Source organism: Ostrea edulis, chromosome 1, assembly GCF_947568905.1.
Source record: "Ostrea edulis chromosome 1, xbOstEdul1.1, whole genome shotgun sequence".
NCBI lineage: Eukaryota > Metazoa > Mollusca > Bivalvia > Ostreida > Ostreidae > Ostrea > Ostrea edulis.
The window spans coordinates 48,039,452-48,062,072 of NC_079164.1; the positions used below are offsets into that span (position 1 = coordinate 48,039,452).

The 22,621-nt window shown below is 34.7% G+C and overlaps 1 protein-coding gene across 4 annotated transcripts in view; it reads left to right on the forward strand.

Annotated features, from left to right (window-relative positions):
• LOC125652071 (mediator of RNA polymerase II transcription subunit 24-like) overlaps positions 1-22,621 on the forward strand; it is a 56,560-nt gene that overhangs the window by 18,604 nt on the left and 15,335 nt on the right. The window contains exons 1-12 of one of the 4 annotated variants that reach the window (XM_048881008.2): positions 4,696-4,755; positions 8,021-8,221; positions 8,789-8,871; positions 11,659-11,771; positions 14,422-14,645; positions 15,233-15,356; positions 15,536-15,695; positions 17,491-17,604; positions 18,704-18,831; positions 18,990-19,076; positions 21,037-21,130; positions 21,838-21,882. In XM_048881008.2, coding sequence (XP_048736965.1) covers positions 8,056-8,221; positions 8,789-8,871; positions 11,659-11,771; positions 14,422-14,645; positions 15,233-15,356; positions 15,536-15,695; positions 17,491-17,604; positions 18,704-18,831; positions 18,990-19,076; positions 21,037-21,130; positions 21,838-21,882 — 1,338 coding nt within the window. In that variant the 5' untranslated portion in view covers positions 4,696-4,755; positions 8,021-8,055. Of the gene's footprint in view, positions 1-4,695; positions 4,756-8,020; positions 8,222-8,788; positions 8,872-11,658; positions 11,772-14,421; positions 14,646-15,232; positions 15,357-15,535; positions 15,696-17,490; positions 17,605-18,703; positions 18,832-18,989; positions 19,077-21,036; positions 21,131-21,837; positions 21,883-22,621 lie in introns of those variants that run through there. The other 3 variants (XM_048880999.2, XM_056152747.1, XM_048881019.2) reach the window with 3 other exon arrangements.

Sequence of the window (22,621 nt, forward strand, 5' to 3'; positions counted from 1 at the left end):
ACAAAGTTTGGGAACATATTGTTTTTACTCTGTTTCTTATTATTATTATTATTATTATTATTATTCTTTTTCTCCGGTACTTTTTTGTCCGGTAGTGTTCTCAGAAACTACAAAAGGGATCGATATGAAACTTTCCAGGATGATAGTATAGCGTTTGTAGATGTGCATAGTGATAGTCATTTTGTTTGCACGTGCATGCACGCGCGCGCACGTGCATTGCAATTTTGGTACAAAAAATGGAAAATCAGAATATTGAAGGAAGCGATATAAAACCTAAATAGGATGATAGTATATCATTTGTAGATATGAAAAATAATAGTTCTTTTTTCTGTACGCGCACGCATGCGCGTGCACGCGCATTACAAAATTTGTACGCTAACTTTGGAATCAGTCTAACTTTTTTGTTGTTCATTGAAATGGCTTGAAATTCATATCATAGGTAGATATTGAGACCCTTAACTGATTTACATGGTCAAAATTACCAATTTGCACGCGCATGCACGTGCGCTTCATTTTGATTGGATAATGCTAAAACGTTTGTAACTATCTTATTTATGAAGTGAATGAGATGATATTCACAGCATACGTAGACAATATGTGTATCTATATGTTGGTGTAACAAAAAATGCCAACGCACACGCGCATGCGCGTGCAACGTTTTTTAAATGTTCAATTTTTAAAGCACGATAACGTTTTTGTTTTTCATCAAATTCTATTCATATTAGGGGTTTAGATGTATCTTGGTACTCCTTACAAATTGCTGTGGTTAGAATTACTGCTCAGCACGTGCATGCACGTGTCCTGATTTCTGATTGGACGATTTTAAAATCGCTATAACTTCCTTATATTTGGTGGAAACGTTATGAAATTCATACTGTGGGTATATGATACAAATGCCTGTTGAACGACATCAACAAAAATTCGGAATCATACACGCGTGCGCATGTGTATGCACGTGCAACGCTTTCTTTCATTTCTTGGTACTGAAATGACCATATTGAACGTACTACATGTAATTAAAGGCTAAAATAAAATGATTTTTTCCTATAGATTCACAAGGACATCACTTTTTAATTGGGGGAGGTTTGGGGAACATCTGTAACGGTCCCCGTTACAATTAAAACTAGTTATTATTTGAGATTATGTTAATATGGCGTTCCATATGAAAGAGAATCTTTATCATTATTTCTTTATATGCAAAAGATATTTTTAAAATGCATGAGACAACCTCTTTAATAAACTGTTTTCACGGTGTATATGCATAACGGACACTTCCCGTTAAAACGGACACTTTCAGAAAACAGCAATGGTGAATTTCTTAAATGAATGTAAACTCTTGCCAAAAAAGGTGGTGGTAAGTTTTTATTTAAATTCGACTTGCACGGAATATCAGTGGTAATACCCTACATTAAGGAGGCATTGTTTATCGCCATTCATTTGTTATTTTCGCTTATCGCACAAAATAATTTGACCGAACATGCTGTCACGTAGATAAGGACTACATAAAATGAAGATATTTAATTCAAATTCATGATATCACAATATAAGATAAACACAGATATTTTCTTGGGAATATTTTCTAAGAAAAGCAATGTTAATGAATTTCAAAATTGCAAAACGGACCCCCTTTAGGGGGGGGGGGGGGCAACGTCCCCTTTCTGTCACACAAACGGTAAAAATGTATGCAAATAATGCATGCAACAAAACAAAATAGTTAAAACGTAACATTTATAACAGTAATTTTAATTGAAAATATATTTAACAAACATACCTCATTGTTGAAAAAAGTCTGAATAGTGCATGTCTGTGGATAAACGTTATCGAAAATACATTTATATGAAATGTTTAAAAAAATTAATCTTTGTTCGCATAAAATTACAAGTACTAGTATTTAGGGAATTGTTCAGTATCCTTTCTGACAGTGTATCAGTGTTATAACTTACCTTTTTAAACAAACAGACATTTCACTTCAATGTATTATCTAGTTTAAGTATAATATATTAGAAAAATTAGACACAATATGTTATTGCGTAGATCCTGAGGTCCAAGCGGTAGGCGTTAGAAGTAATCCCACAGACCGACCGCGTCATAACTTATGAATATGCATACAGCGGAACGGAATTTACCGATGGTTAACGAGTATTGTTCAAGCACATGGTAATGGTTCTGGTCCAAGCGAGGTTAAACCGGATGCTATGAAGAAAAGTCAGCTTGCGCATGCTTAATTAAGTGTACGTTTTTATGGGAGTAAACCGGAACATCGCTCGACCATTTCTGTCAAGTAGAGAAAAATCGTCCCCACCCCCCGACTTGACAGAAAAGGACGAGAGATGCAACAGAGTAGCACGTGACTGTACAAGTCAGCTGACTCAGTAAATAATGTTTTAAAAACAAGAGAATTATAAGTTGTGTATGGTTTGTGAAAAACAGCTTTTAGCGTTCTTAATTAAAAAAAATATCATAATGTTATGGAGTTTAATCTATTCATTTGCACATCTAGAACTTTACATGGCAACATATTCATCTCAGCAACGCTCAACAAAAGAAGTAATAATATATAAAATGAACACCATTTGTGAAGTTGTACTTAGGTGTTGAAATGAAAAACGAAATTCCAGCTTGTGAGCATCAATATTTTGTTGCCAGATTTAAACCATTCAGTTGCGGATGCCGAGAATTCTCCCAAGAAAAGAGAGGGGAGTTATTGAAGACCGCAAAATGGCAACAACAAAAAACAACAACAAAACAAAAACAAAACAAAATCAAACCCTTTTGAAAAACTTAAACCGGGGGTGTAGAGGGTGGGGTGTGTGTGTGTGTACAACCCCATAAAACCCCTGAAACTGTCATTGTTGCCAGATTCATATATGTTTCAGCCTAGAATATTTAAGTTTCTGTGAGAAACACATGCCTATGTTAAGATATTGTAGCCCTTTTTTAAAGGACAGCAACTTGTCTGAATTAATAGTTTAAAGCTGATTTTATACAATAAGAATATACAGTAATTGAAGATCTGAAAGTGTCTGGTCCCCAATTCATAAAGTATTCGTTCCTATATAATTGTCGATAACATAATATTCGGCGTAATATTATTGCTAGTATATGTACCAATATATCTTTATTTTCATATATATAACACGCCTGTCGAAGCTACAGAAATCGCAGTTTATTTGTAAATTCCGTCCAAAATGCGAGACAATGTCAGTGTGCCAAGTGTGCGAAATTTTATTTTGAAGATATCATTATAAAATGAAAATAAATCAGTTTCAACATTGAGATAATTAATGTAAGCTACATTTCGGGGACAGTATAACTCACGTGTTTGCCGAAGGTTTAAGTAAAAACTGAGAAACAACAGTTTCATCTAACAGTGTCTTGCTTTTCTCTGAAAGTGTCCGTTTCAACGGAAAGTGTCTGTTATGTCTATACACTGCGAAATTTTCCGTTCCAAATGAGGATTGCCATGAAGGAATATTTATCTCCTGATATTGAAGAGTTCCTTAGACTTATAGTCTGTTTTTCTTTATTAGTGATATGTACTTACATGTAACTACCTATACCTACTATGTATCACTAATAAAAGAAAAACAGACAATAGGAACTCTTCAATATCAGGAGATAAACAATTCCTTCATGGAAGTCCTCATTTGAACGGAAAATATAGAGAGTGTTTTTATTTTCGGATTTCTTTGAATAGACGGTAAGTAATGCTGCATTAATATTGATAGAGAGTTAGTCTATTTGAAGCGAACGGTAGTGTCACCTAAGTGCACATTGATTGCTAGAATCGGCCGAAATTGAATGTAAACTTCCAGACATGAATAATGAAGGACTGCTCCGAGATTAAGTATCCAGCAGCCGAGTCAAATCTGAGCCGAGATTATGTCTCGATCTAAATATACCATGAAATATTTTCAAATCTAAGAGAATATTGTATGTAAATTCTTGATCCTTTGAGAGAGATAGAAAGAGAGAGAGAGAGAGAGAGAACACGTGTATAATGAGAACAATTTTTAACCATTTGACAGAAGTTGTGAGGACAGAAAGTACACTATGAGGACAAAATTGTGTCCTCACAATTACGTCCCCATAAACCACAGGCACCTGAAGTGTGGATAGCTTGTATAGATCTTATGTACATATCCCCCCTTTCCAGAATGAAATTATTTTATACAGAACCAAAAATGTATCCAAAATGTTATTTCCCCACCGATCACCCTCATAAGTAGTTCTGGATAGTCAGTTTGTACCTTCTGTAAGCTTTAAAGATGACCACTTGTGAGATACTAATATATGTACATATATGTATAAAATAATTTCATTCTAGAGGGGGGGGGGGTATGTACAAAGGATCTATACAAGCTATCCACACTTTAGGTGCCTGTGCATAAACGTGATCAACAACATGTGAAAGGTCTATACAAAATATTAGATTAGTGAGGACAAGTGGTAAAGGGACATGTTCTCACTAATATTCTCTCTCAAAACCATTATTTTTTCCCCACAATTCGAAAGAGAGTATTAGACAAACTTTTATAGGTGTCCCTCTAGCTATACATAACACAGTACGTTTTGTCTTCACGATAACATATCCGTGTATTCTCTTCTAGACATTGTGAGAACGTGAGAGAGAGAGAGAGAGAGAGAGAGAGAGAGAGAATTATACCGGATAAAGAATGTCCGGTTATGGTTTTAAATTTATGCAGCAAATTGTATTTCCTAGTAAATTTAGATTTTGATTCCTAAACAGTACAGGTATTATTTTAAGAACTAACTGTCAGTATTTTGGATAAATGTTTTGGGTAAATCTCTCGAATAAACACATGATAATTCGCCCTAACAGCAAAACCTGTTCAAGGAGTATGCCCAATATTTTTGTAACCAATATTTCTTTGTTTTCGATGATCCTGGCATACGATATACGAAAAGAAATGGTTGTGTCTTTGAATACTGTTCTGAAAAAAATATGCATAACGTTTTCTTTCTATATGATTATACAGGATTTTCAATGCATACACAATGTAAAACTTTACACAAAATGGGTTAGATGATAATTTTTTCAATGTTTTTAATTAATATGTCTTACGGTATGACCGTGTTTGAGGGCGAAGCAAAAAGTATTGGCATTGCACGAGGACAGAGCTTTATCAAAGCATCATAATTTTGGACATTTGATCCACCTATATATTAGAACATGAGAAACATAATGCAATTGATGTGAACAGTACATTGTGATGTCATATTCAGTGTTGGTATTTAGCAAATTTACAAAAGTAGGAGACATGGCACAATCGCGTTAATGGGGGAGTGATTATATATGATTAAAAAAATAAGATTTACATGCTTATAATTCCAATGTTATTTATTACAATTGTTTTGATTGGACAAAAGTAAAGCTGAACAAGAGTTTATACATCAATAAATCCGAAAACGCGATGTATTCGTACACGCCTGAAAACAAATAACACAGTGCGGGGAAACTATTCAAATTTTTGCAATTTTTAATAAAGTGAAGGAATTGGAATTATAAGAATCAAACATTCTTTTTGAAGAATTTATCGATGTGTAAACTCCGGACATTTTACTCACAAACTTAACATAAAAGTGCTTCGCACTTTTATTCAGTTTGTGAGTAAAATGTCCAGAGTTTACACATCGATAAATTCTTCAAAAAGAATGTTTAATCCTATATTACGGATTTTATGTAACATCTCAAAACGACATGAATTAGGGTAGGCAAGATTCAAAATGAAGAAATACATGTCCATGTGCTAATATTCGAATTGATGCCATTGGGACCAAAATTTTCAAGTTCCATAGGTATGGTTTAATTTTTCATTAGTTTTCTATATTTTCCTTTTAAACATGTATATGCGTGTTACCTATAGGGAAAGCTCCGCTTTCAAGGCCCTTTGGGCCATGAGAGTGTTTTGCCCTCTATTAATGGCTTACGGTGTGACTGTAAATTCTTGACCCTGTGTGAGACAGATAGTTAGAATAATCTAACTGTGTCTTGGGACAGGCCCTCACCACAAAACCGGGTCCGTAGGACATTATCATTTTAACGATAGAACATTCTATCTATGAGACACAGAGAGAGATGATTTTTAAAAAAAAAGAAGAAATATACCAGATAAAGAATGTCCAATTGTGGTTTTAAATCTATGCAGCAAATTGTATTTCCTGGTAAATTTAGTTCAGTGATTCCTACATGGTACAGGTACCAATATTTTTGTAACCAATATTTCTTTGTTTTCGATGATCCTGGCATATGAGAAGAAATGGTTGTGTCTTTGAATACTGTTCTGAAAAAATATGCATAACGTTTTCTTTCTATTTGATTATACAGGGTTTTCAATGCAGATACAATATAAAACTTTACACAAAATGGATTAAATGATCATACTTTAAATAATATGGCCTACGGCTTTTGAAAGCTAAGCAAATAATCTATATTCATAACTTACAGTACAAAAAATATCCCGAAGTTAGCACCAAATGTGTGAGGACAGAGCTCTATCAAAGCATCCTAACTTTAGACATTTGATCTGTCTATTCATTGAATGCAGGAAACAGTTGGAATAAATCTGCATACGAATTGGAAAGAGATGGTGTCCGACTCACGATCACTTTACTCTATAAACAATATATGGTAATCAAGCAAATAGAACTAAAAACATTAAAAAGACCCAAAGTAGCCAAATCTTCTTACTTTGGCATTCTTAGGTTTGATCTGTGTCCTTGGATTTTTTTTTTTACTCTGTGGGTTGCCTCATTTCAAGGCAATTGCACTGAAATGGGGCAACTGGTTGATTAATATAGAAGTTTCAAATTCACTTCTTAATAGTAGCAATTAGGTCAGGGAGTTGGATGTGAAAAGAAGGGAATATTTGGTTTTTCAACCAGTGCAGCAAGGTTAAGGTTATCCAAATCCTGTAAAGTTAGTAAAATGAAGACTTCATACATTTGCTACTATGTTGCCAAAATTCATGCCACTTTGTAGATGTTCAATTAGTCAGACAATGTTAGGAATATGAAATATCCCAGAGAGGATCTCCTTTACTAGTGTCACATGATTGTATTAGCCACATGACCCAATATTTGTACATTTTGCAGTTACTGTGATAAATTGTTTTAGTGCAAGATGCTATAATATTAAGAATTTAAAGTTTGATTGTAACTTGGTGCTAAGGGGATTTAAAAAAAAAAACCCTGAAATTATAGATCTGGGTGATGTGAAGAGTTTTATTGGGATATAAATAAATGCCTTAGATTGATACCCAAATTACTGACCGCTCCAAATGCACATTCTACCTGGATTTGTCATCATTTATCATTTAAATCTCATTCAGATACAGTAAAAGTAAACACAGTTAACTCATGTTTGTGCTGTATATATTTTGGTCAATAAAATGCTGCAAAAGTTCAAATCTAATAAACTGAGTATTTTTCTCTCAAGTTATTTTAATTAAATGATTACAGAGTCATAATGGAATAATTATAATTTGATCTGAAGCTATCCAGATGTTCCATATGTCAAATTTTGTATAGAACTCAGGATGAAATTTCGTGTATATTTTGTGAAAGAATAGAATAGGCATCAATCCTCATTATTGGTAAATATACTGATACGTTTTCTCTCCTTTACCATAAAGACAACATGACATGTAACTATCCACCATCTTTTATAATGGGCTATTATTGGCAGTTTCTCATTATGGTCAAGCCTCTTTCAAACATGATAAGAAGTTAGGTTGCATCTTTCTGACTTTATCTTTCATCATTTCCCTTTTGGCCTGCTCTCTCTCTCTCTCTCTCTCTCTCTCTCTCTCTCTCTCTCTCTCAATCATCAATCTATCAATAGAATTTTATCTTTGGCTAATTTTAATCATCCTCAAATATGCCAACATTTACATTGCACCTGATATATGGTACATTTACGTAGTTTTTTTGTGTCTCAAGTCACACACATTTAGTCTTGGTATCTCAAGTAATCTTTTCTTTTTCTACAATTTACTAGATAGAAGGATGTTAAAGTTGACCTAAGTTATCAGAATGGAGACTTCTAGCTCACCTAATAAGTCCACTGCAGCAAGCTTTTCAAGCAAGGTGAAGGCTGTGTTGATGAGGGCTTGGAGAGAGCGCTGGACGGACCACCAGTGGGGAGTTCACATCAAGTCAGTTGTCAGCTCTAGTAGTGGGGAGAACAAAGAGCTACCAGGTTAGTCAAGTCAACTGCATTAGAGGGAAGGTAAAAAACCTTGATTAGTCAAATTTATAGTCAGCCTTAGTATACCACACACTACTAGGTCAGTTAAGTCTTCAGTCAACTGCATTAGTAAACTGTGTTAGTGGGATAGCAAAAACTTCATTGTTTAGTAGTCAAATCTATAGTCAACCATAGTAGTGGGTACACTGTACACTTACCAGGTTGGTCAAGAATGTGGTCAACTTCAGGTATGGGGATTGGGGAAGATCAGGGAGATACAAGATTAACCAAATCTATAATTAACTACATTAATTTAAAGTCCATAGAGATGCCAGGTAAGTCGAGTCACTTAACTACAGGGGAGAGCAGCTCCCAGATACGTGTAGTCTGTAGGCAGACCGAATAACAACCATGTGAGTCTCAATTGTCCTGTATTCCTACAACCAGTTCCTGATAATGTGACATTGTGAGCATCAGAAGTACACGTGCCTGTTGTAGAGGATGTTCCTCACTCCTCACAAGTACAAATGTATATCAACATCCATGTATATAGAACATATGTTGTGTTTTTTGTTTCAGAAATACTTCTGCAACAGGCATTAGTGGGACCCAGTCCAAATGCTCTTATCCTGGGCTACCTCAAGCACATTGTACTGGCACAGGTAAACAAAATCCCTTTGTACTATCACAAGTTCCTGATAATCCCTTTGTATTGTCACAGGTAAACAGTAACCCCTTTGTACTGTCACAGATAAACAATAATCCCTTTGTACTGTCACAGATAAACAATAATCCCTTTGTACTGTCACAGGTAAAAATTAATCCCTTTGTACTGTTTCAGATAAACAATAATCCCTTTGTACTGTCACAGATAAACAATAATCCCTTTGTACTGTCACAGGTAAACAATTATCCCTTTATATTGTCACAGGTAGACAATAATCCCTTTGTGCTGTCACAGGTAGACAATAATCCCTTTGTGCTGTCACAGGTAGACAATAATCCCTTTGTGCTGTCACAGGTAGACAATAATCCCTTTGTGCTGTCACAGGTAAACAATAATTCCTTTGTACTGTCACAGATAAACAATAATCCCTTTGTACTGTCACAGGTAAACAATAATCCCTTCATACTGTCACAGGTAGACATTAATCTCTTTGTACTGTCACAGAAAAACAATACTCCCTTTGTACTGTCAGGGGCCTTCGTGGCCGAGTGGTTAGAGCATCGTGCTCAAAATCACACGGCCTCTCACCTCTGGTCGATGTGGGTTAGAATCCCGAGTGAGAAAGTTTTCCAGTTTACTTTCGGAAGGTCAGTGGTCTCTTCCCAGGTACATTGTATCTGGGTTCTCTCTTCCACCAATGAATACTGGGCGCCACCAGATAACTGAAAAATTGTTGAGTGTGGCAGAAAACATCCATCAATCAATCAATTGTACTGTCACAGGTAGACATTAATCTCTTTGTACTGTCACAGATAAACAATGCTCTCTTTGTACTGTCATAGGTAGACAATAATCCCTTTGTACTGTCACAGATAAACAACAATCTCTTTGTACTGTCACAGATAAACAATAATCCCTTTGTACTGTCACAGATAAACAATACTCTCTTTGTACTGTCACAGATAAACAATACTCTCTTTGTACTGTCATAGATAAACAATAATCCCTTTGTACTATCACAAGTTCCTGATAATCCCTTTGTACTGTCACAGATAACCAATAATCCCTTTGTACTGTCACAGATAACCAATAATCCCTTTGTACTGTCACAGATAAACAATAATCCCTTTGTACTGTCACAGATAAACAATACTCTCTTTGTACTGTCACAGATAAACAATACTCTCTTTGTACTGTCACAGATAAACAATAATCCCTTTGTACTATCACAAGTTCCTGATAATCCCTTTGTACTATCACAGATAAACAACAATCCCTTTATACTGCCACAGATAAACAATAATCCCTTTGTGCTGTCACAGATAAACAATAATCCCTTTGTACTGTCACAGATAAACAATAATCCCTTTGTACTGTCACAGATAAACAATACTCCCTTTATACTGCCACAGATAAACAATACTCCCTTTGTACTGTTGCAGATAAACAGTAATCCCTTTGTACTGTCACAGATAAACAATAATCCCTTTGTATTGTCACAGGTAAACAGTAACCCCTTTGTACTGTCACAGATAAACAATAATCTCTTTGTACTGTCACAGATAAACAATAATCCCTTTGTACTGCCACAGATAAACAATAATCCCTTTGTACTGTTGCAGATAAACAGTAATCCCTTTGTACTGTCACAGATAAACAATAATCCCTTTGTATTGTCACAGGTAAACAGTAACCCCTTTGTACTGTCACAGATAAACAATAATCTCTTTGTACTGTCACAGATAAACAATAATCCCTTTGTACTGCCACAGATAAACAATAATCCCTTTGTACTGTTGCAGATAAACAGTAATCCCTTTGTACTGTCACAGATAAACAATAATCCCTTTGTACTGCCACAGATAAACAATAATCCCTTTGTACTGTCACAGATAAACAATAATCCCTTTGTACTGTCACAGATAAACAATACTCCCTTTATACTGCCACAGATAAACAATACTCCCTTTGTACTGTTGCAGATAAACAGTAATCCCTTTGTACTGTCACAGATAAACAATAATCCCTTTGTATTGTCACAGGTAAACAGTAACCCCTTTGTACTGTCACAGATAAACAATAATCTCTTTGTACTGTCACAGATAAACAATAATCCCTTTGTACTGCCACAGATAAACAATAATCCCTTTGTACTGTTGCAGATAAACAGTAATCCCTTTGTACTGTCACAGATAAACAATAATCCCTTTGTATTGTCACAGGTAAACAGTAACCCCTTTGTACTGTCACAGATAAACAATAATCTCTTTGTACTGTCACAGATAAACAATAATCCCTTTGTACTGCCACAGATAAACAATAATCCCTTTGTACTGTTGCAGATAAACAGTAATCCCTTTGTACTGTCACAGATAAACAATAATCCCTTTGTACTGCCACAGATAAACAATAATCCCTTTGTACTGTCACAGATAAACAATAATCCCTTTGTACTGTCACAGATAAACAATAATCCCTTTGTACTGTCAGATAAACAATAATCCCTTTGTACTGCCACATATAAACAATAATCCCTTTGTACTGCCACAGATAAACAATAATCCCTTTGTACTGTCAGATAAACAATAATCCCTTTGTACTGTCAAAGATAAACAATAATCCCTTTGTAATATCACAGTAATCCTTTTGTACGATCACAATTATATATCTGTACTGTCAAAGATAAACAATAATGACTTTTTAATTTTCTATGAAAATTATGACAAAATCATAGCCTGTTTTTGAAAAAGGTTGAGTATGTGTGTTTATATTTTCATTGCAGCTGATTCCCCCTTGTTCAGTGCTGAATTTAATTCAGAAGTATGATGACATTAATAAACCCTACTGCACTATTGGGCTGATAGATGTCACAGAGGCCATAGCTTGTAACATCAGGTAACCATAATCCAAAATAAATATAGGGGATATTATTATTAATTGTATTCTGGAATCAGATATGAAACATCAGGTACACTACAATCAGAGATCATAGCTTGTAACATCAGATACACTACAATCAGATATCATAGCTTGTAACATCAGATGTACTACAATCAGAGATCATAGCTTGTAACATCAGATACACTACAATCAGAGATCATAGCTTGTAACATCAGATGTACTACAATCATAGATCATAGCTTGTAACATCAGATACACTACAATCAGAGATCATAGCTTGTAACATCAGATACACTACAATCAGAGATCATAGCTTGTAACATTAGATACACTACAATCAGAGATCATAGCTTGTAACATTAGATACACTACAATCAGAGATCATAGCTTGTAACATCAGATGTACTACAATCAGAGATCATAGCTTGTAACATCAGATACACTACAATCAGAGATCATAGCTTGTAACATTAGATACACTACAATCAGAGATCATAGCTTGTAACATCAGATGTACTACAATCAGAGATCATAGCTTGTAACATCAGATGTACTACAATCAGAGATCATAGCTTGTAACATCAGATACACTACAATCAGATATCATAGCTTGTAACATCAGATGTACTACAATCAGAGATCATAGCTTGTAACATCAGATATGCTACAATCAGAGATCATAGCTTGTAACATCGGATGTACTACAATCAGAGATCATAGCTTGTAACATCAGATACACTACAATCAGAGATCATAGCTTGTAACATCAGATACACTACAATCAGAGATCATAGCTTGTAACATTAGATACACTACAATCAGAGATCATAGCTTGTAACATTAGATACACTGTTACTAATCCAGAATCAGAGATGAAAGCCTGTAACATCTGATACACTAATCATAATCCAGGATTAGAGAATAAAGCCAGTAACATCCGATACACTAATCTTTTTCCAGAATATCCTGCTATATCAAGGAACCTGGTATTCATATTTAAGAACTACCTATAGTACTTGTATAAATTTATACTGTGGTTATGGATGAATAGGGTATTTCATTATTAGCACAAACCGTGAATTAATGTGCTTACATCAGCATCATAGAAAAGTTACATGTGATTGAAGAAACAGACATTTCAATGCATGTGGAATTTTAAAAATGCAGAACCAGTAATTTTGTTTTGAAATCAATAATTCACACTACACTTGATTGAAGTAAAACTGCATGAATAAATGAAGTGCATTGTATCATGTCATGTGATGACATCACACAGGGTAAAGATTTCAAATCTACACTAAATCAATCTATTGCAAGGGCATGCTATGAAAAATTATCGATAATTTTTACATTAGATGATGTATAATAGTATAGATTTCAGTGTTATTGCTGAGCAAAATTCCATCATGATCTTGTTCAGTCGATATTTTTTAATAAATGATGGTGATCTGTGCATTTCTCAAGCAATACTGTACAATCATTTAAATTCATGGTGCCAATTTTTGTGGATTTCGTATTTCGTTTAAGAAATAAATTTAATATTTGGAAATACATGAGGGCATGAAGTGTTGCTGTTCATACCCTCATGTATTTTCAAAAATTGAATTCATTTTTTATATTTATATATACTTTTTACTTTCATTTCTGTCAGAATTCCCAGCTGTTAAAATAGTCATACTATATTTATCAAATTCATACACACATTGTTCACATTCATGAGGAAATTGCTGTCATTTCAATTGATAAAGATATTGAAAACAAAAGCATTGGAAATGTAAATATTTGTGGGATATGGCTATCTATGAAATTCAGTGATTCCACAATATGGCATCTTCGCAAGCCAAGTGTCCGATTCGCTTTCTCTCATCTTTTATTAGATGAGATCGAGTATAAAGCAAATCGGACACTTGGCTTACGAAAATGACAATATGAGTGACAGCTATCATTCACTACTTTCCTGATGAAAAACAGATGACATTTGTGCCTGAAAAATTATATGGGGTAAAAATATTCTGCATTGTTCGTTTTCCTCAATAGTAAGCCATGCCTGCCATCAAATAATCATATTATGATAAAAACTTAGCACTACAAGTGGCATTCCAACAGTAATTAGATTAATATTTTCAAAGTGTTCAAAAACGATTGTCATACTGTATATTATTTAGTAGAAAATTAATGTACCTCGTTTACATAGAAACGCCCATTGTTATCACCTCATTTACATAGAAACACTCATTGTTATCATCTCATTAACATATAAACACCTATTAGTAGCCTTTACTTACACAAGACAGAGTAATCAAATTAAGTGTACATTCAGTACATTTATTATGTAAGTCTACTAGAGTAGAGGCTGTATTGTACATACACATAGCGAACTCCTGTTGTGTAAATACAATGTAAGGGTACTAAAGGCTGTAGTGTATATATACATAGCGAACCCCTGTTGTGTAAATACAATGTAAGGGTATTAAAGGCTGTATTGTAGGTATACATAGCGAACTTCTGTTGTGTAAATACAATGTAAGGGTACTAAAGGCTGTATTGTAGGTATACATAGCGAACTCCTGTTGTGTAAATACAATGTAAGGGTACTAAAGGCTGTAGTATATATATACGACTCACCCCTTGTTGTGTATTTCAGTTTCACCAGTGGTTTGGAATCTAGCGTGGTTCTGTGTAAATGTCTGCAGAAAATCCTCCATTGGTTGATGATGTGTATTCTCCAGTCCCTGAAAATTATGAAAGATGTGCAACAACAGCCAGAATACACCAGTGTGATAGACAGCGCCAGTGTGGCTGCACACAGAATCGCAGATCAGCCCACTGTTCAAGCTCTACTGTATGTGGCCATGTCAGAGGATCAAGGTAGCCCAGAAATTTAAGTGCTTTAGTGAACTTTCTGTCTTTTGTTTGAAGGTCCTGTTGGATATAACAAATTGCGTTTATTATGAATCAAATTGTTCGTTGCCAGCACTTTGCCATAACTGTGTTTTACTGATTAAGACTACGGCATGAATGTCCATCTGAGATTGGAAAAATGTCGTCCGGATGGAGTAAATATTTTGATTAGGGATGAGGCTGGCCGATTCCCTGACCAAACAATTCAATTCCTTAGGTGAAATTTCCTTTATCCTACTTAGATTAACTCATAATGGATTATATTTCTCCCATTATTTATGATATATAGATTAATTTTGAAAACTTTTAATCAAATGAATAACTGAATTTATATTTTATACAGTATAGGTAATGAACGAAATAATTTTATAACAGAAAAAATGTCCTATCCCACAATTCATATGAATTAAGGTTTGAATGTGTCCTTTGTTAACTTGTACTAATTAGTTTTGTACATATTCTTGATGCAGTAGAATAGTGCACATACTTTTACTGTCATTTGTTTTGCGCATGATGTTGTAAAGCAAAGCGATGTTATACACTTTTTATCACAGATAACTACAGAGAATATGAGCAGACAGTTATTAATGTGCGGGGCACATTAAGTCAGTCTTTGTCGGACATGCTGCCTTCACACACAAAACAGAAAGTGGGTACAGCACTGCAGACCCTGTCAAAGTAGGACCATGTTTTATTGCAATTTACCTCTGTATAAGGGATCAGAAATTGAGTATTGAAAAAATCAAGTTCTTCTAACTTTCTTATTACTATTTCTTTATCACATTACTATGTACGTGCATTAGAATTCATTCCAGTGGCAGACATTCTCTGTAGACTAGTTGTCGTCATGGTTACAGGGTACAGGACATGAGTTTGCCCAACAAGGCCCTTTGTGATGTGACTCATCTTGGTATCTGTCCAGCCATTAATTCGCTGGTGACCTTAGAGGCCATACTGAATCCCACCAGTGATGTTCAGCCTTTTATCGACCAACTGTGTGTTTCAGAAAGACTTTTGGTAGGTTGTATAGAAATCTCTCTGTAAATGAAATTTATAATATTTACAGAGACTTTTGGTAGGTCTTAACCCTCCGGGTTAAATGTATATCTCGTTTATTATTGTATTTATTCATTATCAAGATTGTGATATATATTTATATGAATTACTTGTGCATGCGTGAATATTGTTTTTGAATGCTTGTTTAATAAATATGTTCTCTATGTTGTGTTAATTAACCGAATGAGAAAAATAAAACTTGGTATAGAAATCTCTCTGTAAATGAAATTATAATATTTACAGAGACTTTTGGTAGGTCTTATAGAAATCTCTCTGGAAATGAAATTATAATATTTACAGAGACTTTTAGTAGGTGTTATTAGTCCCCTACCGACGAAGTCGAAGGGGACTTAAGGTTTGCGACCCATCTGTCTGTCTGTCAGTCCAGTTTTCTGCACTTTTTTCTCTGTTCTTGCAGAATTTTATTTGATATTTGGTACCTTGCTTTGCCATAACAAGTTACAGATCAAGTTCGAATTTCAATTCGGTCCGTTGATTTTTCACTTAGTTATGGCCCTTGGACTTAGAAAAATAGCATGAATTATCAGTTTTCCAGACTTTTTTTGTTGTGCTTGCAGATATTCATTTGATATTTGGTACATTGCTTTTTCATAACAAGTCACAGATCAAGTTTGAATTCTGTCTCGGTCCATTTATTTTTCATTAAGTTATGGCCCTTGGACTTAGAGAAATAGCATGAATTGTTAGTTTACATCCAAGTTTCTTATCTCTGTAGATAAGAGTACTACACTCATTAAAACTTCTAGCATAGTAATATAACAATATAGTTAAATTATTCATGATCACCTACATGTCACAGTTTATTGACTTGGTTAAAGACCTAAACTTAATTATAAATTTGTTTTTATTTCCAGGTCTAGTCTCTTGTCGAATAGTAGTTGATTTCCAACCATTCATATCCTGGTTCCCCTATTTTCCCTTTTACCATAACCTATATAATGAAATTTGAATATTGTTGTGGTACAGTAATTTTTGCAACCGGTAGGGGACTATGTGTTGCTATGCAATACTCTCAAAATGCTTGTATCTATCTGTAATTGAAATTTATTTACCACAACAAATAAAGAAAACAATTCATTTTGATTCTTTGATTTAATTTCATGACAACAAATCTTGTGTGTGTTCTTATAGTATGTATTTAACACTGTTTACTGATATTAGATTTTTTTTTAAATTTGTATCTACAGATAGCATTGATGAATAAGGTGGATTTTTTTTACCCATTTGAGCCATAAGGTCAAGTTGATAATTCATTTGTTCAATGTTTGTCTCCCTTTGTCCATTTGTTGCTTGTGGCCAGATAGCTCAGTTGGTAGAGCACATGACTAGAGATTCAGGGAGCTCAGGTTTGAATCCTGGTCAGGTCTGTTGCAGTTTCTCTCTTCCTGATACATTTCATGCCATAGGCCAACACCTGAAGCTGACAGGTGAAAATTTCTGCCTTAGGGCGAGTTGTGGGTCGTGAAGAATGAGAAATTTTATGGGGAGGAATGTGACAGTCAACCAGATTCAGATTAAATAAATGGTGACCATGCTACTTCAGTTACTAGAGCATCTGAATAGAGAATCTTGGGCCTAAGTTCAAAACTAATTTTTACTGAATGAAAAATATCACCATTAAGATTTATATGCAACATTCTTTTATAATTTGGTGGCAAGAAGTAAATGTACAAGATTTTGGCATTCAGATGAGCAATGTATTCCATGGGCTTATCATTTTGTTTTCCTACTGTAGCAACTATCAAGGCCCTTCCTGTATTGTGAGATCTTCAGGGCATGTTTTATGGGATTGAACAACTGTACAGACACCCCAGAGGAGATGAAGTGGGCAGCATTCACTTATCTGAAGGTATTGACCAGTATATATAGCGGTGTAATCAATTCATTTAATAAAAGTATTACACAGTGAATATAGAGATGCAATCAATCATTTAATAAAGGTATTGATTAGAACAGTGTCTACAGGGATGTGATCAATCACGATTGTGATTCTGAAGGACACATCAGCTCATTTAGAATTTGCTATTTTTGACTAATTATATAAGAGGAGTTGTATTATGTAAAATTTCAGAGGGAATTTTTTTTTTTTTAATCTGCACTTGTATGACTTTTGACCCCATAAACTTCTTTGAAGTCATGGGATAACATCAAATTCCTAACAAAATTAGGGCCTATATATCATATATGCCTACCCCAAATCAGGGCACATGCAGAGTTAAAAATCGATTTAATTCATTTAGTCTTTAAAAACCTCTTAAAGTGCTGGTAGAGAAAGGGTTAATTTAAAAAATTGTGAAGTTGCATAAGAAAAATGAAATACTGAGGCCACACACCTCCATGTACTCCTCTCTTCAACTGTTCTCATCTACAGATCGCAACCATGAATTACCTGTTGTTTTTAGAAATTAAGTGTATTTTGTGCAAGAACCCCTATACAATATAGTTGTTATTCTCAATTTGCAGACCTATAGATTTATTACATCATGAAAATGATGTTTTGCCACCATTTTTTTTTTTTAAATTTTGATATGAAATGACCATATCTTTCTAGAGCACTTTCAGACAAACTTCATACCATAGCTGTCTCATTCTAGTATCAGTAAAATACTATATTAAATAGAATAATTTGGCATTGGTTGTAAATTAACACATCTCATTTTAGCAAAAGCAACAAAACATACTATAGATTCCTTATTTTATGCAAGTACTTGCTAACTTGCTATTGCAAAATGACTCGTAGACGTCAAATCGCAAGAACATTAATTCCCAAGTGGCCTGTTGATCAAAAGTTTTTACATGTATTTCAGCAATATAAAAAAGCGAGTGGTCATTTTTCATGAGTGATTCTTCTTCTGACATTAAGCAATGATAAATTATTCGCATACATTTAGAAATCTACAGCAGACGTCCTATGTAGGTACATTAACGTGTGTGATCGCTGTTTGTAGCTGCCTCAGATTCTGCGGTACATGAAACAGATGTCCTCCAATCAGGACATTGGTGAAGACCTGTTCCTGGGTCTGAAGGAGCTGATGAACTCTGTCCCCCTCCTGGACCTCGTGGAAACCAAACTCAAGTAGGCGTTACTACGTGACAACAAAGAAGTCTGAAATGTTGTGAACTGGACATAAGAAAGAGGGCATTGTTTGAAATGAACTGCAATATAAAGTTAAACATGTAATGTTGTGTTTATGTACTCGTAAAACTGATAAGATTTGCCTGTCTGCGTTGTAGGTGTGAATGTCTGAAATATTTAGTTGGAGAATTCAGCAAAAATGATCTACTAGATAAAACACAGGCTCAGATGCTTCAGAACAAAAGGTAAAACCAGAACACTGTTAAACAAAAGGTGGGATACTAACACTTCAAAGCAAACAGTAAGATCCTAACATCTCAAAACAAAAGATAGGATCCTATCATCTCAAAACAAAAGGTAGGATCCTAACACTTCAAAACAAAAGGTAGGATCCTAACATCTCAAAACAAACGGTAGGATACCAACATCTCAAAACAAACAGTAGGATCCTAACACCTCAAAACAAAAGGTAAGATCCTAGCATCTCAAAACAAACGGTAAGATCCTAACACCTCAAAACAAAAGGTGAGATCCTAACATATCAAAACAAAAGGTAAGATCCTAACATCTCAAAACAAAAGGTAAGATCCTAACATCTCAGAACAAAAGGTAGGATCCTAACACCTCAAAACAAAAGTTAAGATCCTAACATTTCAAAACAAACGGTAGGATACCAACATCTCAAAACAAACAGTAGGATCCTAACACCTCAAAACAAAAGGTAGGATCCTAACACCTCAAAACAAAAGTTAAGATCCTAACATCTCAAAACAAACGGTAGGATACCAACATCTCAAAACAAAAGGTAAGATCCTAACATCTCAAAACAAAAGGTAGGATCCTAACATCTCAAAACAAATGATAGGATACCAACATCTCGGAACAAAAGGTAGGATACTAACACCTCAAAACAAACGGGTAGGATCCTAACACCTCAAAACAAAAGGTTGGATCCTAACATCTCAAAACAAAAGGTAAGATCCTAACATCTTAAAACAAACGGTAGGATCCTAACACCTCAAAACAAACGGTAAGATCCTATCACCTCAAAACAAACGGTAGGATACTAACACCTCAGAACAAAAGGTAAGATCCTAACATCTCAAAACAAAAGGTAAGATCCTAACATCTCAAAACAAACAGTAGGATCCTAACACCTCAAAACAAACGGTAGGATCCTAACACCTCAAAACAAAAGGTAAGATCCTAACATCTTAAAACAAACGGTAGGATCCTAACACCTCAAAACAAACGGTAGGATCCTAACACCTCAAAACAAAAGGTAAGATCCTAACATCTTAAAACAAACGGTAGGATCCTAACACCTCAAAACAAACGGTAGGATCCTAACACCTCAAAACAAACGGTAGGATACCAACATCTCGGAACAAAAGGTAGGATACTAACACCTCAAAACAAACGGTAGGATCCTAACACCTCAAAACAAAAGGTAAGATCCTAACATCTTAAAACAAACGGTAGGATCCTAACACCTCAAAACAAACGGTAGGATCCTAACACCTCAAAACAAACGGTAGGATACCAACATCTCGGAACAAAAGGTAGGATACTAACACCTCAAAACAAACGGTAGGATCCTAACACCTCAAAACAAAAGGTAAGATCCTAACATCTTAAAACAAACGGCAGGATCCTAACACCTCAAAACAAACGGTAGGATCCTAACACCTCAAAACAAACGGTAGGATACCAACATCTCGGAACAAAAGGTAGGATACTAACACCTCAAAACAAAAGGTAAGATCATAACATCTCAAAACAAAGGTAAGATCCTAACATCTCAAAACAAAAGGTAGGATCCTAACACCTCAAAACAAAAGGTAAGATCCTAACGCTTCAAAGCAAACGGTAAGATCCTAACACTTCAAAACAAATGGTAAGATCCTAACATCTCAAAACAAAAGGTGGGATCCTAACACCTCAAAACAAAAGATGGGATCCTATTATCTCAAAACAAAAGGTAAGATGTTAACATCACATTACAAAAGGTAGGATGTTAACATCTCAGAACAGATTCAGTTTCATAATTCATCTTGCAGTGTTTTTAAAGCTACAGATTCAGTTTAATTTGTTATTGATTATGTGCAGTGTTTGAACTTGTTCAACATGTATGTTGTACTTTTACATTTTTAAAAAAGAAATTACAGAGTTTAATGTGTCTTTTTCTATTTTAATCAAAATCAGAATTACGGACTCCGGAAACAAGATGGAGACCAGTGGCCAGTCCTCCCCAATCCAGGTCATTCGGAATGAACAGCAGATTCCGAGGATTATTAAGGTTTTTCTAGATGTACTATGTATTGGAGCTCTTGTGATCTCTGCTGCTCTCTGCCGTTATGAAGTGTGAACTTAGACACTAGCTTAACTTCAGTCTCGCTTTAGACTTGTCTATTGTGCAAATTTGATGATGATTTGTGGTATATGTGTAGAATTAATACAATGACCAATTTACTACATGGTGTTAATTTCGTCTCTACTTATTATTTCAGTAAGGAGTTCAGATTTATATGTATGAATAATATAATTTTGGTCACATTCTGAAGGATTGACTTGTGAAGAAAATATGGAAGAACATATATTACATCAGACTTAATTTGTAATACATGTATACATGTGAATTTGGATATTATTGATAACAATATCCGTATGCATATTAATTTACAAGCACAAGTGACCTAGTTTTGCCACTGTGTTCTTGATCAATTGAATGCTTTTAGTTGTGGCTTCTGCACAATTTGTTTCTCATAACTCTGTTAATATGTAGGCAGCTTTTGATTATACTTGTATATGATACAGCATGACCTGTCATTTCAGTTTCTGCAAACACTCTTATCCACCCAAATTTTCAGCTGTCCGTTTTCCGATTTTTATGGCCGCAGTAAATGGATAAAATTGTTGAAGCCCTGTCTCTGTAATCTGCAGTGACATGGGGAAAGAAATGGCTGGTCGGTGCTTGCTTGCTGTGACTGTTTTGGTTTTTTGCAGGGGCTGAGTAATTTCTCACACCTTGATTCAGGAAAAGAAATTGCTGTACGTCTATATGTTTTGCTTGTCAGCTCTGGGAGCCATAGGCAAATGGGAGCTTTTCTGATCTACACTTGTCAGCCGTCATTTTCTAAGTTAGAAAATTACAAAATCAGTAGTTCTTTAAATCTTTCTTGAAAAATCAGAGAAATTCTTAACGTTTTATTCCATTTTTATCTTTAATTCTTATTTAAAGAGACACTACAGCTCATTTTTCCCATCTTAATCCTTTCTTTTTTAAAACACATACAGTGTATTGATAAAATGATGGGATTTATATCAATGCTGGCAATTTTGAACAATTTAAATACATCAATTTGCTCTCAGCTGCACTTTGAAGATCATTCTGAATATAAGTGCTATTCCACATAAGAATCATGCAAAATTGAATTTCCGCGGCACATCCAATGTTATGGAAATGGGTCATACTTTTAGGGGAAAATCGGTTGGGTGTATAGTCCATGAAAATCTGTTTATTTTGATCTTGCATCTTCTTCTTCTTCTTGGATACTGTTAGTGATTGTTATCAAATCAGTGCCGCTATGGTATCCCTCCATGTCACATGATCTTTGGCTATATTTTCGGCCTCCTGATATGTTAGGCCCGCAGTTGTAAAGATCTTGCATCACTCGGTATAATTTACACAACAGAAAACAAAAAGTTTTTACCGTGTACTAATTCATACAAATTGTCGGCAATATCAAATTCAAAGGTTTCTTCATGCTGACTTGGACTTTTAAATGTA